The sequence below is a fragment of the Pyrgilauda ruficollis genome, unplaced genomic scaffold (genome assembly GCF_017590135.1).
Source record: "Pyrgilauda ruficollis isolate IOZ18807 unplaced genomic scaffold, ASM1759013v1 scaffold3, whole genome shotgun sequence".
NCBI lineage: Eukaryota > Metazoa > Chordata > Aves > Passeriformes > Passeridae > Pyrgilauda > Pyrgilauda ruficollis.
In genome coordinates this window covers 4,271,492-4,285,511 of record NW_024524377.1, presented here as the reverse complement: position 1 = coordinate 4,285,511, position 14,020 = coordinate 4,271,492, and the positions used below count along the sequence as shown (strand labels likewise).

General features: G+C 36.6%; 1 protein-coding gene across 1 annotated transcript in view; it reads right to left on the bottom strand.

Annotated features, from left to right (window-relative positions):
- DARS1 (aspartyl-tRNA synthetase 1) overlaps positions 1–14,020 on the bottom strand; it is a 37,073-nt gene that overhangs the window by 1,256 nt on the left and 21,797 nt on the right. The window contains exons 8-15 of the mRNA XM_041473021.1: positions 6,905–7,016; positions 5,016–5,150; positions 4,032–4,179; positions 2,965–3,111; positions 1,951–1,993; positions 1,247–1,327; positions 644–755; positions 180–251 (exon numbers count right to left, since the gene is read on the bottom strand). Coding sequence (XP_041328955.1) covers positions 180–251; positions 644–755; positions 1,247–1,327; positions 1,951–1,993; positions 2,965–3,111; positions 4,032–4,179; positions 5,016–5,150; positions 6,905–7,016 — 850 coding nt within the window. The remainder of the gene's footprint in view (positions 1–179; positions 252–643; positions 756–1,246; positions 1,328–1,950; positions 1,994–2,964; positions 3,112–4,031; positions 4,180–5,015; positions 5,151–6,904; positions 7,017–14,020) is intronic.

Sequence of the window (14,020 nt, the reverse complement as noted above, 5' to 3'; positions counted from 1 at the left end):
TTCTGCCTGTTTATTTTATGATGATCTTTAAATTTGAACTTCTCTTCTTATATTCTCCAGAATAAACAGCCCCACAAATAGTGACCTAACAAGGTCACTACTCAGAATTTTATACTGAACTCTGCTTGGGACTGAGCAATTTAAGTTAAGCTCAGACTAAACAAAAACCAGATACTTACCTATTCCACCACCTGCGTGTGGAGGTGCACCAAACCGAAAGGAGTCAATATAAGCCTTTATTTTCTCCAAATCTAGGAAAGAAAAATATTGGTTTCTCAGCTTAATGAACCCCAAGCCAAACAGACAAGTGACTGCAGGACTACAAGCATATAAAAAAATGACTAATAGTGAGGTTTTACTCATTGAACATGTAAATTGTCCAGAGCTATCTAGAATTTATGACTGTAATTATGTAACATTCTGTTACATAATTTTATTAGTAACTATTCAACAAGGTGTTTGTGCAAGACCCACTAGTTTCTTAATACCTCACTCTAGATGGTTAAACAGAATTAGATGGATTAACAGTAAGAATGAAACAGAACTCTGATTTTACACTCATATAACAAATTCTGGCCCAAATTCTTCCTCTAAAGGACACAAATCAAGTCAGGACTTATGCTCTTTTAAACTGCCTTGTTACCAATGCCATGATGCTTGGCTCTTTCTGTCAGCAGCTGGGGGTCGTGAATTCTCTGAGCTCCAGACAAGATCTCTTCCCCTCTCATGAACATGTCATATGAGTTAGAGGTTTTCTGGAAACACAAAAAGGAGTTTATTTCCTACCTACAGTTCCATAGTTTGCGAATATTTACCTCTCAATAACCTAATTTTCTGATATCCGAAGCTGTAAAAAAGACTGATTTTTGCCTAAAGTGTCTGCTGCCCTGGAAGAATGTTTTTGCCACTTTTCAGTGATGGTACCAGTGTTTGACCATGGAGATCTCTTCAAAAAGCTCTCCTAGTTTTTGCACATTTCCTTCTGGTATGTTTTCACCAGTGAAGAGTAACTGAAAACATCATACAAGTCATGAAACACTGACCTGATCCTGTTATCATAATTTCAATTACAGCAAGGCTGGAACTAAATGATCTTTAACCAGGGCCCTTCCAACCTAAACCATTCAATGATTCTGTGGTCATATTCATACACTTTATCTGTATTGTCAAGTTATACCTATATGGAATAATTTAAACTAAAAAAAAAAAAGAAAAAAAATTGAGAATAACAAGGAATTTTACTTACAGGGTTGGCTGGGTCTGGCATTGTATAAAAAGGCCTCACAGCAAGAGGATATTTGTCAAGAATATAGAAGTCTGTGTCGTACTGAAAAAGTAATTTAGAACAGTTAGTAGAAAAGAAAACTCCATAAAAAACAAATTACAAGAGAAAGACAGAACCAATGAATCTTTGAAATAAAATTAAAACATATTTCCCAATAGCTTCCCACAATATAGTCTAACTTATCAATACAAGTGGTGCATTCTTTCTCAGTTTTTCAATACTATTTCTAGTGTAAACTCACAAATGCTTTACAGCAGTAAAATGTGTTGCTGTAACATGTACTTTTTTTTCCCCCTCAAAAGACCTCATCTTCTCCTACAGATTTTAGAATCTGGTTTGCTTTTTTTGAAGCAAACTAAGAAGTGGCTTTGGGACACACTAGCCTGTTTGGTATCCTCAGTACAACATATGAAAGAAATAAATATTAAAGACTGAAAATGGTTTGAAACTGCTTATTAATGACAAAGACAAAACTGACAATAGATGAAATACACAGCACCAAAATGGAAATGCAGTCAATTAAAAAATGGTAATCACCAACTCTTCACAACTTCTGTATGTTCTGAGATACTGTTTACATGTAGGTATTTACACCAACCCTATGACTCCACAGTATCAGGTTTCAGATTCAGTGACAAATTTATTTACTCTAAAATAATTGTTACCTTTTCCTTTACCAGGCGTCCCAGGAGCTTTTCATTAGGTGTGCTGAAAAAGATTATTATCATTAAAATGAAGTCATTTGAACTTGTACTGATGATATACTTCACAAAGCCCAAAAGATTACAGCTACAGAGCTGCTGCACCCTGACTCTCAGAAAAGCTAGTACTTGTTTCTGACTGTTTTGGGTTGTGCACACAGAAATTGCAAAATAAAGTATATTTATTTGTTTCTAAATACTTCGTATTGGTCCTAGAAATCCCATAAATTAACTGGTATCTAAAAATAGTCTTGCTCTCAATGTAACTTCTTCCTAGCTACCATATTCTGATTACTAAAGAACTGTGTACTCTATTTCCCATTGCCATACATCTTGTGTATGACACACTAAGTGAGAACCACATGAACACTTATGAGGAAATGATTTTTCTCCATCCAACTCTTATGATGGAAACTTTATTTGATGCACAGATTATTTAATTTAACATCACACAGTATACCCTAATGGTCCTGGATATATTATGGAGAAGAACAAAAATGTTTTAATTCATTTAATATCTTTAGTAAAGTTTGTATCTCTCAGTAAATCAATGGGAATTCATCAAGAATGTTTAATCATTCTCCTGAGAGGTGGAAAGAAGAAATGGAAAAGTGTTCCTTAAAAGAAAGACCTTAAGGAAGCAGAATCTTTTTGCTTAACCCTATTCAAAGACGTGACAATTCACGTGAAGGACTGCAATTGCTGGACAAACAAACACTTTTCTTCCTTAGAATGTTCAAGTTACTCTCACTTTATGTTGTCAGTTATTTCCTGTCAGATTTCAGAGTTTGTAGCTATAGTCTATGTTAAAAGAAAGAATTATTTTCACATCCATTCATTTACTTGTCAAGAGATCTGCACAGAAGTGCTGTTTATTCCTCTAAAAGCTGTGGCTCCTTATTGAGGGCTGCCAGGTGCTCACTACAAAACTGACACTTCACTACCACTTTCCCAAGACAGTTACATCCTGCCAAGTACCTGAGATCCTCTTCATCACCCATCTCCACACCAGCCTCTCGAAGCATGGCCACACCTTCACGGTATTCCAGCCTCAAAGTTGGCTCCAAAAACTTAAATGGCTCACACGGGAACTGTTTGCTCACTGTCTGAATTTCAGTTTGGAATCTACAAACAAAGAAACAAGAACAGAAGCCAAATACAAAATAGTCATGACCTTGCACCTAAATAAGGATTTTGTGATTTTGCCACAAGAGGTCCCTCTTGCAACATAAAAACTGTATTAAAACCACTTCTAGAGAAATTCTGTAATGAATTGTTTCAACAAAGTGAATGCATCTATTTCACTGATGTTAATATTTTACTACTACTTCTGTTTAATCCCTTTTGTAAGAAAGAATTGACTCGGTCAAATTTTCACAGTAAAGACACTGAAATCACCCCTTAGATGTGTAGTATTTACCTGGGTTCTTTTTTGATTTGAGTAATATTCAAATATAAACAAGAAATTTTCTTCTGGACAGATGAAGATTTGCATATCTGCTGGCAAAACAGTCTAATTTGTAAGCAAATGGACACCACTTCCTAAACTTCTAGCCTGGCTTTTAAATGAGTTAGACTGTGAATAATGGAAAATAATCCTTGCTGTTATCATGGAAAAAATGCAGGCTGGTCTAGTAACTTTTATTCAAGAAAACTTTCTTATATAGTAAATATTAAAATAATTTTCGAAACAGAACAATCTACCAGTAGTGGCAAAAAAAGAATGAGATTTTAAATTAAGGATTGATCAATTATCTTAGGAAGCCCTTTCAACAGCAGACAGCAGGTTTCTTAGTGCAAGCCAGCATACTCCAGCAGATGCTAAAAGTAGTTTACTGGCCTATGGCTTGAGTGAACCTTAGAAGTCAGGCACAAAGAAATAGTTAAGAGCAAAGCAAAAATATGTTTCAAAGTTGTGTTGTAAATCAGATTACCAGTGATTATCTGACCAACTGAGGATAAAAGGCTGGTCTGCTTCATTCCACAGTGTAAGAGATGTCAAGCAAACAAAGTTGCTCATTAAAAGAAGGAAATGCTTTTATTACCTCTCCTGAAGCCCCTTGAATATCTGCACCAAGGTATCTGCAATCTCATCTACCACTTCATGATAGTGATAATTAAAAGCCATTTCAATATCCAGACCAACAAACTCAGTAAGGTGTCTGTGTGTATTGGAGTCCTCAGCTCTAAAAACTGTAAAATTAAACAACAGAAATTCTAATTGACCTGAAATTATCATTCCTGTTGGAAACATAACAATCATCATTTGGATTAGACAGACATGGAAAATCTCACTGAAAGACACAAATATAACTAGCAGCCTCAGAGCATCATTTGTAACAGTGACAGCATTACTGCAGCTGTGGTACAGACACAACCCACAGAGAGGCAGGATCTCTGCTTTGACCAACAAACACAAGTGGAAAAGAAAGACATGCTTTCAAGCACACAAGAACTTTCAGATTTGAAAACCGCCTTTTTCAGAGGAAATGGACTTGTACACGTGTGCGTCTTCTGGGATAGGTACATGAGTCTAATATAAACACATCTTCCCATAAACCATGACTCATCTGTTAGTGATTAACAAGAAATTTAAGATCTTCTGAATTACCTGGATTTTTTTTTTTGTTTTATACACTGTTATTGACTTGTTTTCAGCATTTAGAGATTAGGTATCTTTAAACCATTTGAGGTGTTCAAAGAAAACTATTGTATTGCCACTTAAAGAGGCCATGTCCTATAAGCATTTAAGAAAGAGAGTATGGGACTGGAAATCATTCATTTTTTAGTATTTACTGACAGTTAAAAGTAAGCTTGTTCTCAGTAATGTGTTCGGTACATGTACAGCAACTTCTCTGTCAAGTTTACTGTCATCAGTTGCCTCAACTGAAATTTGGTTTGGCAAGTGAAACTATACCAAGTGAAACTATTCAAAGACTTTGCATGTGTGTGTGTGTTATCTTACTTGTACCACAGCTGCTAAAACCAAGGCACACTTCACACATTGCATAAAGCAAAGCTTTTCTTACCTGGCCCGATGCAGAAAACCTTTTCAAAGTCAGCACATATACACATCTGCTTGTACAGCTGCGGGGACTGAGCCAGGTAGGCACTGGTTTTGAAGTAGGATACAGTAAACACATTGGCTCCTCCTTCACTGGCAGCTGGAAAGCAAGTGCTTTTATAAGGAATTATTGAAATAAAATTAAGCAGTTATTAAAATAAAAATGTAAAATATCAATTAGAGGTAGAATGATAGATTATTGGTCTTTTAAAGATCAAAAAGAGATTTTTCTTCAAAACATACTAGAGGGAAAAGATGTATTTGCATCCATCCATTCATGCCAAGGTAAATTTTTTTGCAGCTCAGGACTTCAATTGTCTTGAATTTCTGCAAATTTAGCTGGGGTAGCTTAAAATGTTCCTGTTTCAGCTGACATTCACCTTAGAGTGAGAACAGCAGAGAATACATATCTGTACTAACACATCTACCTGCACCCCACATTTTGTGGAAACCATTCTCTGCCAGTGCCTCAGGCTGCCTGGGGTTCACTGCAGAGCCTGAGATCCAAGTGCATATCCTGTTTTGCCAGGACCATCCTCTCTAACTGAAGTCATAAATATCTCTCACAGCCAATCCCAGATTTACCAGAGGGCATCAGCCAAAGCTATAAAGCTTTTTCTCAGTTTGAGGCAATTTTCATAGACAGCTACAGGAACAAGGATCACATGCATTTCCCTTACTGCAAAGCACCAGCCAAAACTGCATCACTTCACCTTGCCAATTCCCAGTCTGTGACATGAGAGGTGCAGTGGCCTAACTTTTAAAAACCTTAAATCTTAAAATAGTTATGATGTTTAAATTGGAAGTTCAGTAAGGATTGCATTGACTTAACTTAGTTAATTTTACAAAATATGGTTTCATCCAAACAATGGGATGCTTGCTTGCTTCCAATGGGACACAGCACACTTCCTCAAAGGTCCTACATAAACAAACCACTTGGGAGACTTTTAGCACTTCATACTATATAACTATCTCTATAGGAAAAAGTCATCCAATCTTCTAGTTCAATGACACTTTTCATGTTGAAAGAACAGCTGCTTACATGTATTTTGTTAAAATGTTCACTTTTTATCTCAATAAAGAGATGTCTTCCAAAATATTAATACAGAAGCATAAAATTCTGTAAGCAAGACATACACTTCATGTCACACACAATAACACAGTAACACAAATGTTCTGCTCTGATTTTCCATACCATGTATCTTAGTGGCATCAACAAAACCTCAAAGAGCACCAGTAAGATGGAAGAAAAACTTCCATCAAAATCCTAAATCAAGCCATTGGACTTTTGAAAACAATACAGCAAATCAAAGAACTAGAAGGAAAATCTACATTTCACACTTTAAGGCTGAAGCTGTCATTCCAGATTTCCAAAAAGGTCTACCACCTTCTATTCTGCCACATTCTCATTGCTAAAGAAGTGACAAACTGTGTCATATAATGGCATCGTATTTTATACCATATGTTTGTTGCAATATCTTTATGATGGAATACGCTTTTAATCTAAATTAGACTGGTTCTTTTTTAATACTGAGAACGGAACAGACAGCGCTCAACACTGAGAACACTGATTTGAAAAATAATGCATATGATCATAATTAAACATTCATATGCATAGCAAACTATATAAATCATGTATATATATATAATTTTTCTTGCAATTCTTTTAATAGCCTAAGTCGGGAGAAAAGTAAAGACCATCTCTGACACCTGCCAGAAGTTTGCTATGCTGCATCTAAGCTAGAAAGAAAATGTATGTTTTTTAAATAAAAACTTACTAAAATTTGTCAGATAGGTACACTGAGCAACTACAAAAGAAGCACACCTGTAGCTGCTGGATCACATATACAATACCTGAAATGATTTTGGGAGTCTGAATTTCCACAAATCCCTTGCGAATAAGAGTTTCTCGGAAAAGCTGACAAATACCAGACTGAAGGCAGAAGATTGCCTGACTAGTGGAGGTCTACAAGAAGAAGATAAAATAATGAATCCTATGTTAGTTTTTCCTGACTCTATTACTTCTTCTGGTCAGCTGGAAGGATGAATTCCTTCCCTCAGGAATACCTGATTATTGTAGCTGCCTAAACAATGAAAAGTGCGAATCCATAATTGTCTGTTACACACAAGGAAACAGGAAAGAAAACCAGAGAAATTATTAATTTCAATTTATAGCATATTCAGTGATAAACAAGGCACTATGGTCAATTCTACATTAAAAAAAAAAAACCCTGATTTATAAGATGTGCTTCTGCAAATAAAGGTTTTATAGTAAGAAACTGAATAAAAGTACTAAATCTATTAAAAAGCTTCAGCACAATGAACTAGAACAGCTGCAGAACACAGTGCACGACAAAAGCAAAGTCATTAATATCTTACATAAGGTAGAAATGTCTGTCTGTTAAAGGCTACCAAGTACAATATTTTTCATGCAAAAACCAGCCACATGTTAACCATGTACAACACTGCCACAAAAACAACCAAAACCCAGGGTCTACACTGCCAACATTTAAGCAGCTCACACAACACCTGTTGATATGAGCGGCAGTTCTTTTTTTCACCTTACTTTAAAAGTAAATCTAGCTGAAAACAGAAGTAGATTTAACTGAATTGATAATTTTTTTTTTGTTTATGCATGTGACACAACTGAGCTGCTTATGTGGGTTAGCAAATACCTACACTGAACATTCCTGGGACACTTTTGGCATGAAGAATAAAACAACCACCTTAGTGGCTGTTGCAAAGACTGCAAGGCGTCTGTGCAAAGCACTGAAGCCATATCTGATTTTGTGCTTTCAGCATCTCAAACGTGACAGTGAGCAACCTAAAAGGGTACAAAAAGACCAACAAGTTCCTGCAAACGAGCAAGTGAACGGTTCTTTAGGACAACCTGCGTCACAGCACTGTTTACTTCTCTTTCTGAACAGCACCCAGCTCTTCAGTCAGGGTAAGAAAGGCCTTGTGGGCTTTTTCACATGACTCCTCTACCAAACCACAAAACAAAAAACCCCCAGCCAAAACAAATTGTATAAGCAGCCAAATTTAGACAGACAGTCAGTAGAAACGCTGAAATAAAGCTACAGCCATCATCTTTGCAAGATAAAGACATCCCTTTACCACGAAACCCAAAGAGAAAACTGCAGCAATACTGCAGATCTGGAGCTGTTTAGAGTTATTTGTCATTTTAGCTGACCAATGAAATAGTTCAGGCGGGTATGTGGTTGAGACTAGTAAATAATAGCAGTTCTCACTGTCTGATAAACCACACGTCTGATAGACCACAGCCACTACTCAAATGTTCAGAATTAAGGAAATGAGGTTTTGAGCAACAGTTACAAAAGTACCCTAAAAGTTTTTCACCTTTTTCACACTGGTCTCCCAGAACAAGACATATGGTAAGACTCTTCCTGAGTTATGGGCATAATTTGGTAGTGTTACATCCAAGTACCAGGATGATTCAAAGGGACTTTTTCTTCTTAACCATCTCTTACTTGAAAAGTGAAAGAGCTGAAAACTTGAAGTCACATTTGAGTTTCCCAATAAAGTTTTTGAAGGATTAGACACATCTAAAATTGCTAAGAGAGATTTTTAACATTAACATAAAGCAGGATAGAAACAATGCCTCTTCTACCCTTGGTGTGAACCAACAGCAGTTTCATGCCAGTGCAGGTGAGAATGCATAAGTCAAACTGCCCCAGGAAAAAAAAGAAAACTGGTTGCTAAACCCAGTCTGAAAGCAGTTACATGGTCTGACCTAAAACTGTGCACAAAACCAGAGCCAGCCAATACCCAACACAGCTCTCCAGTAACAAAGGCTGGTTAGGTGGTTAACTCCTCCTGTCCTTTGTGAGGATGCAGGACAAGGATTTTGTCTTCCTAAACCATCTATAATGGTAAGTAAGGCTTAGAAACAGCATTTATGAAAGCAGCCAAATTCACAGAACTGGACACTGAAGCTTTTATTTAACTGCAGACCAAGAACAAGCAGCAATTCTCCATACCTCAAATTAGATCTGACAAGACCACTCTTCTTTCACGAAAGGTGGCTGAGTTTCACTGACCACTCATTCAGAGACTGCCAACATGGATGACTGTTGAGAATTTGTGATACTACAGCCTCTTTTTAAGAACTAAACAGACCCACAAGACATCTGAGATAAGCTCCTAAAGAACTGCATCTGACAATCTGCAGTAGAGTCAAATCAATGACCAGAAGTTTTATGTGCCACTACAATTTCCAAGTATTTTAAAAATTAAGAAAAAACTTTTCAGATTTAATAACATTCTTTGCACTGGTGTGATGTTCAGAACATAAAGAGAACAAATACATTTGAAGAAAATAATTCAGTAGCTGAGATGCTGGTATATATAGCAATGTTTGTACAATGATAAGTAACACAGTCACAATTTGAACTTCCACACTTGGGTACAATACAACAAACTAAAGACAGAGACAACTATCAAAATTAATTAATTTTTACCGTTGCCTTAAAATCAGATTTTGCCGTGGCATTCTTCTTGTGTAGTGTTTACTCCGATAGGAACCCTTTCACATACATACTGACAAACTATCTTATCTGAGACTATGGCAAAGACAGTCAATATTGCTTCAAGAATTAATCAGAAACAAACGAATTTATGACAACTAAATGCTGTGGCAGTTAACAATGTTAATGTTTTAACTTGGTCTGCAAAGTTAATTTTACAGAAAAACTCACTATTTTCAATAATCACCTTTGTTACAGACAGAAGAAAAGTTTAGGGAACAATGCTGAAGAATGAGTTTCAGTCATAACCTCACTTTAATTTCACCTGTGTGTTTATTATTCAGATGCCATGAAGGAAGATTTTAATGATAAAACTGAGCACTCTAAGCTTATAAAAACAATTATCACTTTTATTTGGCACAAGCTGCAGTGTCAGAACAGCCACGTGTGCTGCCAAACGTTTTTCAGTGGAATTGAGGGCAGTTCACACCAACGCAATCGTATCTCAGAGAGGTGAGACCCACGCAGAGACATGAAAAGTTGTGAACTTTCTTTTTACTCTCACATCAGCTGCAGAATTTACTCTGCTCTCCCCTCATTTTTGCTTTTCTGTTTGCCTGCTGTAGCTACCAATCTTCCACATTTATGAACAACCATAAATACATAATTGGCTAAATAATGTAATCTATATTCTTTTAAGTAATATAGATTATTTTAAATAATGTAACTAATTTTGCAATTCCACCACTATATATAGGACAAGTGAAGGCTTTGCTAGGAAACAGAATTTATCTTAAATAACATTTTTTTTAACCCCAAGGTGACTGAAGTCAACTTTTATTCAAATTTCAGTATTACTTACAGTACAAGAATATATGAACATGGAATTTGTAGTCTAAATGACTGGGACTGTGTATGTACACACTGCCAAATCACTACCCACAAGAAAATGAACTGTACATTTGCTTGTTCATTACAGCTTGGATCCAGTCAGGAAAAACACAGCTTTTGCAATGAGGAGATTGAATCCAACACAATGAAATCAAGCTTGAAGCAATCTAGCATTTGGAAAGAAAGTGCATTAAGATCAGTGTACAGCTGGACTATCACAGTCTGATATCCATAAACTACTAAAGACACAGTTTAATAATGTTAGTGCTCTACCCTGAGCAATATAAACAGACTAATACTGACCCTAAAAAGGTTTTGCTTTGGTCTCAATGAGCTGGGCTATCACAGATAAAATTGTAGCAACAGGACTGCAAAAAGGCATATAATTCAAGTCACATTTGGACAGATCCTGTTGAGATAAAAGTCCTGCTGAACACAAAAAATAAACCAGTGCAAGGACATCAGTCAGGTGCATTGTAAACCCGGGTGAATCTGAATTGTTTCTTCAGACTTTTTCACAGACAAACTGAGAAGTAAACCCCAAGAACTAGTGTTTCTTTCACTGGTATTTTCTTCCTTATTTTTAAAAAAAAAATGCAAAACTGGAGGAATCTGAATTGGTATTTTTAAGAAGCAAACTACAAGACCCAGTGTTTCACTGGTCTTTTCTTCATTACTTTTCATGCATCACAGAACTTCATTAAATACAGCTTTGCAGGTCTTTTTACAGACATGGGAAGTCTACACACCACCAAATACTTCAGTGAAACTTCAGAGCAGCAGAAAAGTAAAGATTTTAAAAAACAGTCAGTGCTCTCTCTACTTTGCCCTTTTTAACTGTTGCTGTAAGTGAATGGTAAATTAAACATCCCTATGATCAAGTGGTTTGACTTTCATTAAGCTATTGTGAAAAATAGATACTTAGGTCAACAGTGGTTTCCTCACAGTCATCTGTGAAATGTTATGTGAAAGAAAATCTAGTCCATAGAAGGACTTGCCTTTCTTCTTACCAGCTCTCTTTTCTCTAAAATCCCAACTTTTTTTCTCCAAGGGTGTGATCTGTATTTTATGAGTTAACCCACCAGGAACAGATTCATTCTTCTCCAGTAATCATTCTTTTGAAATTATTTTCAAAATCCCTTAGCCCTAAGTAATCACCATTTTCTCTCCATACCTCAAAATAACAACTACAGCAGTAGCTTGGCATTTTAGCATTTAAGTATTTCCTGTCCCCAACCTTGAAAAAAACTGAATTATGAGACACTTTTGAGAGATCTTTGTCAGCAAACAAAATGCAAGATTGGTCTACAAAATGCAATACTCAGTCTACTTCCACATGTACACAAGAGTGGAAGTCTTGCAATCTTTGCAACATACTTTGCATCCTTCATCTCCATTAATGTAATTTCCTTATTATTAATTACACTCCTTGTATTGCATCATAATAAAACCTTCCTTGGTATACATCATAGCTGGATGGAGTGATGCTATTTTCAGAAATCTATTTTTTTCATTCATGTAATAACTCAGTTTCCCAGCTCCACCAAACTTGGCCCTATCCAGTTAACTCCTCTGTCAATCACTATTTAAAATTAGCTAATTACTTAACAGCTTTAAATACTGTGTTTAAATGGACACAAATTATTTTAGCTGCATACAAACGACTTTATTTTAGTCTGAGCCTAACAGAGATCTATGCATTTAGTTTGGTAAATCTTTCTCAAAATAACAGCGTCCCTATTTTTGATGTTCAGTGACTTCCATCTTCCTTAAAAAACTGGGGCACTGAGGAAACCAGAAATAGATGATACATTTAGCTGTGGCTGGACTTCCTCCCACACTTGTAGGAACAGACCATCACAGCATCTCCATTAGAACTATTCTGTTAAAATTTTTCCCTGCTGCCCATGATATGGTTTTCCTAGAAGGAACAGCTGTGGGAACAATGGTTTCAGATAACACATCATGTTTGCAATCCTCCTTAGGACGTGCCTACTTATGCACTGCATTTGAAACACTAAAGGCTCTTAGAAGCCCCACTTGTACTCCAGTAGCTCCAATCTATGGAATCAAATCACTGAAAACCAATTACTACTTTCTGGGTTTCTTCGTATTCCTACTCTTGTGATTCCACTACATACAGTGCTTAGGATGCACATATCTACATAAATGCATGTGTTCTCACTGAAATTTCCTCTTTCTTCATTAAATATATTTTCTGCTTATTCAGCACTCTCTTTAAAAAACAGATTAAAATACCATATTTAGAATCTGCTTTTGTTCTGAAACACATAATGAAAGGTGCAACAGAAAAGACACACAGAAATGTGACACAGTCTGAGACAGAATATTTTCCTATGCAGAGGAGGAAAGCAAGACAGACACCCAAGCCTAATCATGAGCAAGCTATGGCCAGATCACACCCAGCCACAGGCATATGCAGAGGATGGGACACAGACACTGCAGTACTGAGATCTGGCATTTCATCATGCCACCAGTTCTGTGAAAAGCTAACCTGCATTGCTGTTCAGCATGAAACAGCTGCTTAGCACCACACTGCAGCAGCTGCTGGAGCTAAGGAGATAAACAGCTTCTTAACACAGAGTTGAGGTTCAGAGCTCCAAACAAGGTGCCAGACATTGCTGAAAAAAAGGGTGTCCCAACAGTGGTTGGGACACAGAAGAGGTTACAGCAACATCCACTTAGGTCAGCAGTTGCACCTTCCAGGCAGAATACTGACAATTAATGCCCTACTGCTGTACTGACAAAGATATTTCAGAAGTATTGGGATGGTCATGCTGAACTACTACATGTGTATAGGGGCAGAACTTTAGTCCAGCCCTCTCCATTCCATCTCCATCTTTTATTCTGGCATGAGTCTTCCATCTTTTTCCATTACTATTTACCTTCATCAGCTTTGCTCTGCAGACGCTCTCAACTGCACTACAGCCAAGGATACCTCCAAGCCATTTTCACCCAGCGTTCTTAAATGCCATTCCTTTTGTATAATTTCTCTATTCTCTTTGGGCCTCATGGCTCCTTTCAGTTTATTATACAGGTGTTTCTTCAATATAATGGATTTTTTTAGGTTTCTCTGGAGTGCTGTTCGTTATTTTTATTCATCACCAGATGTTCAAGTAAAGCCTGCAGTTCAAGCATCCCAGATTTCTCCCCTTCAATTCAGTACAGTCTTAGCACTATCATAAGCTGATGATCCTTCAAATGATTTTCACTTTCAATCATTAGTATGGAATTCTTTTCATTAAAGGCTTAATGTAAGACACTAAGAGACCAATATGATGAGATACTGAGTACCCTGAAAAGTAACCACAGACTGAAGTTACTCAGTGAAGTGAAAGGCAATTAACTTTGGTACAAGTAAAACAATTGACACAAGTAGTTTTAGTTGCTGAAATAAGGAGATCAGATGTTGAAAAGCTCTAAGTCTCTCAGCGCCCGAACTTTTCCAAATCTTCCAATAAATTACTTTTTTGTTTCATTTCTCAGGTGCAAAGCTGATTTACTGAGAAACTGCCATTATCAAGAACTCTGAAGGCAGTACTAGGTATCAAAAAAAAAAAAAGAGCTAAGC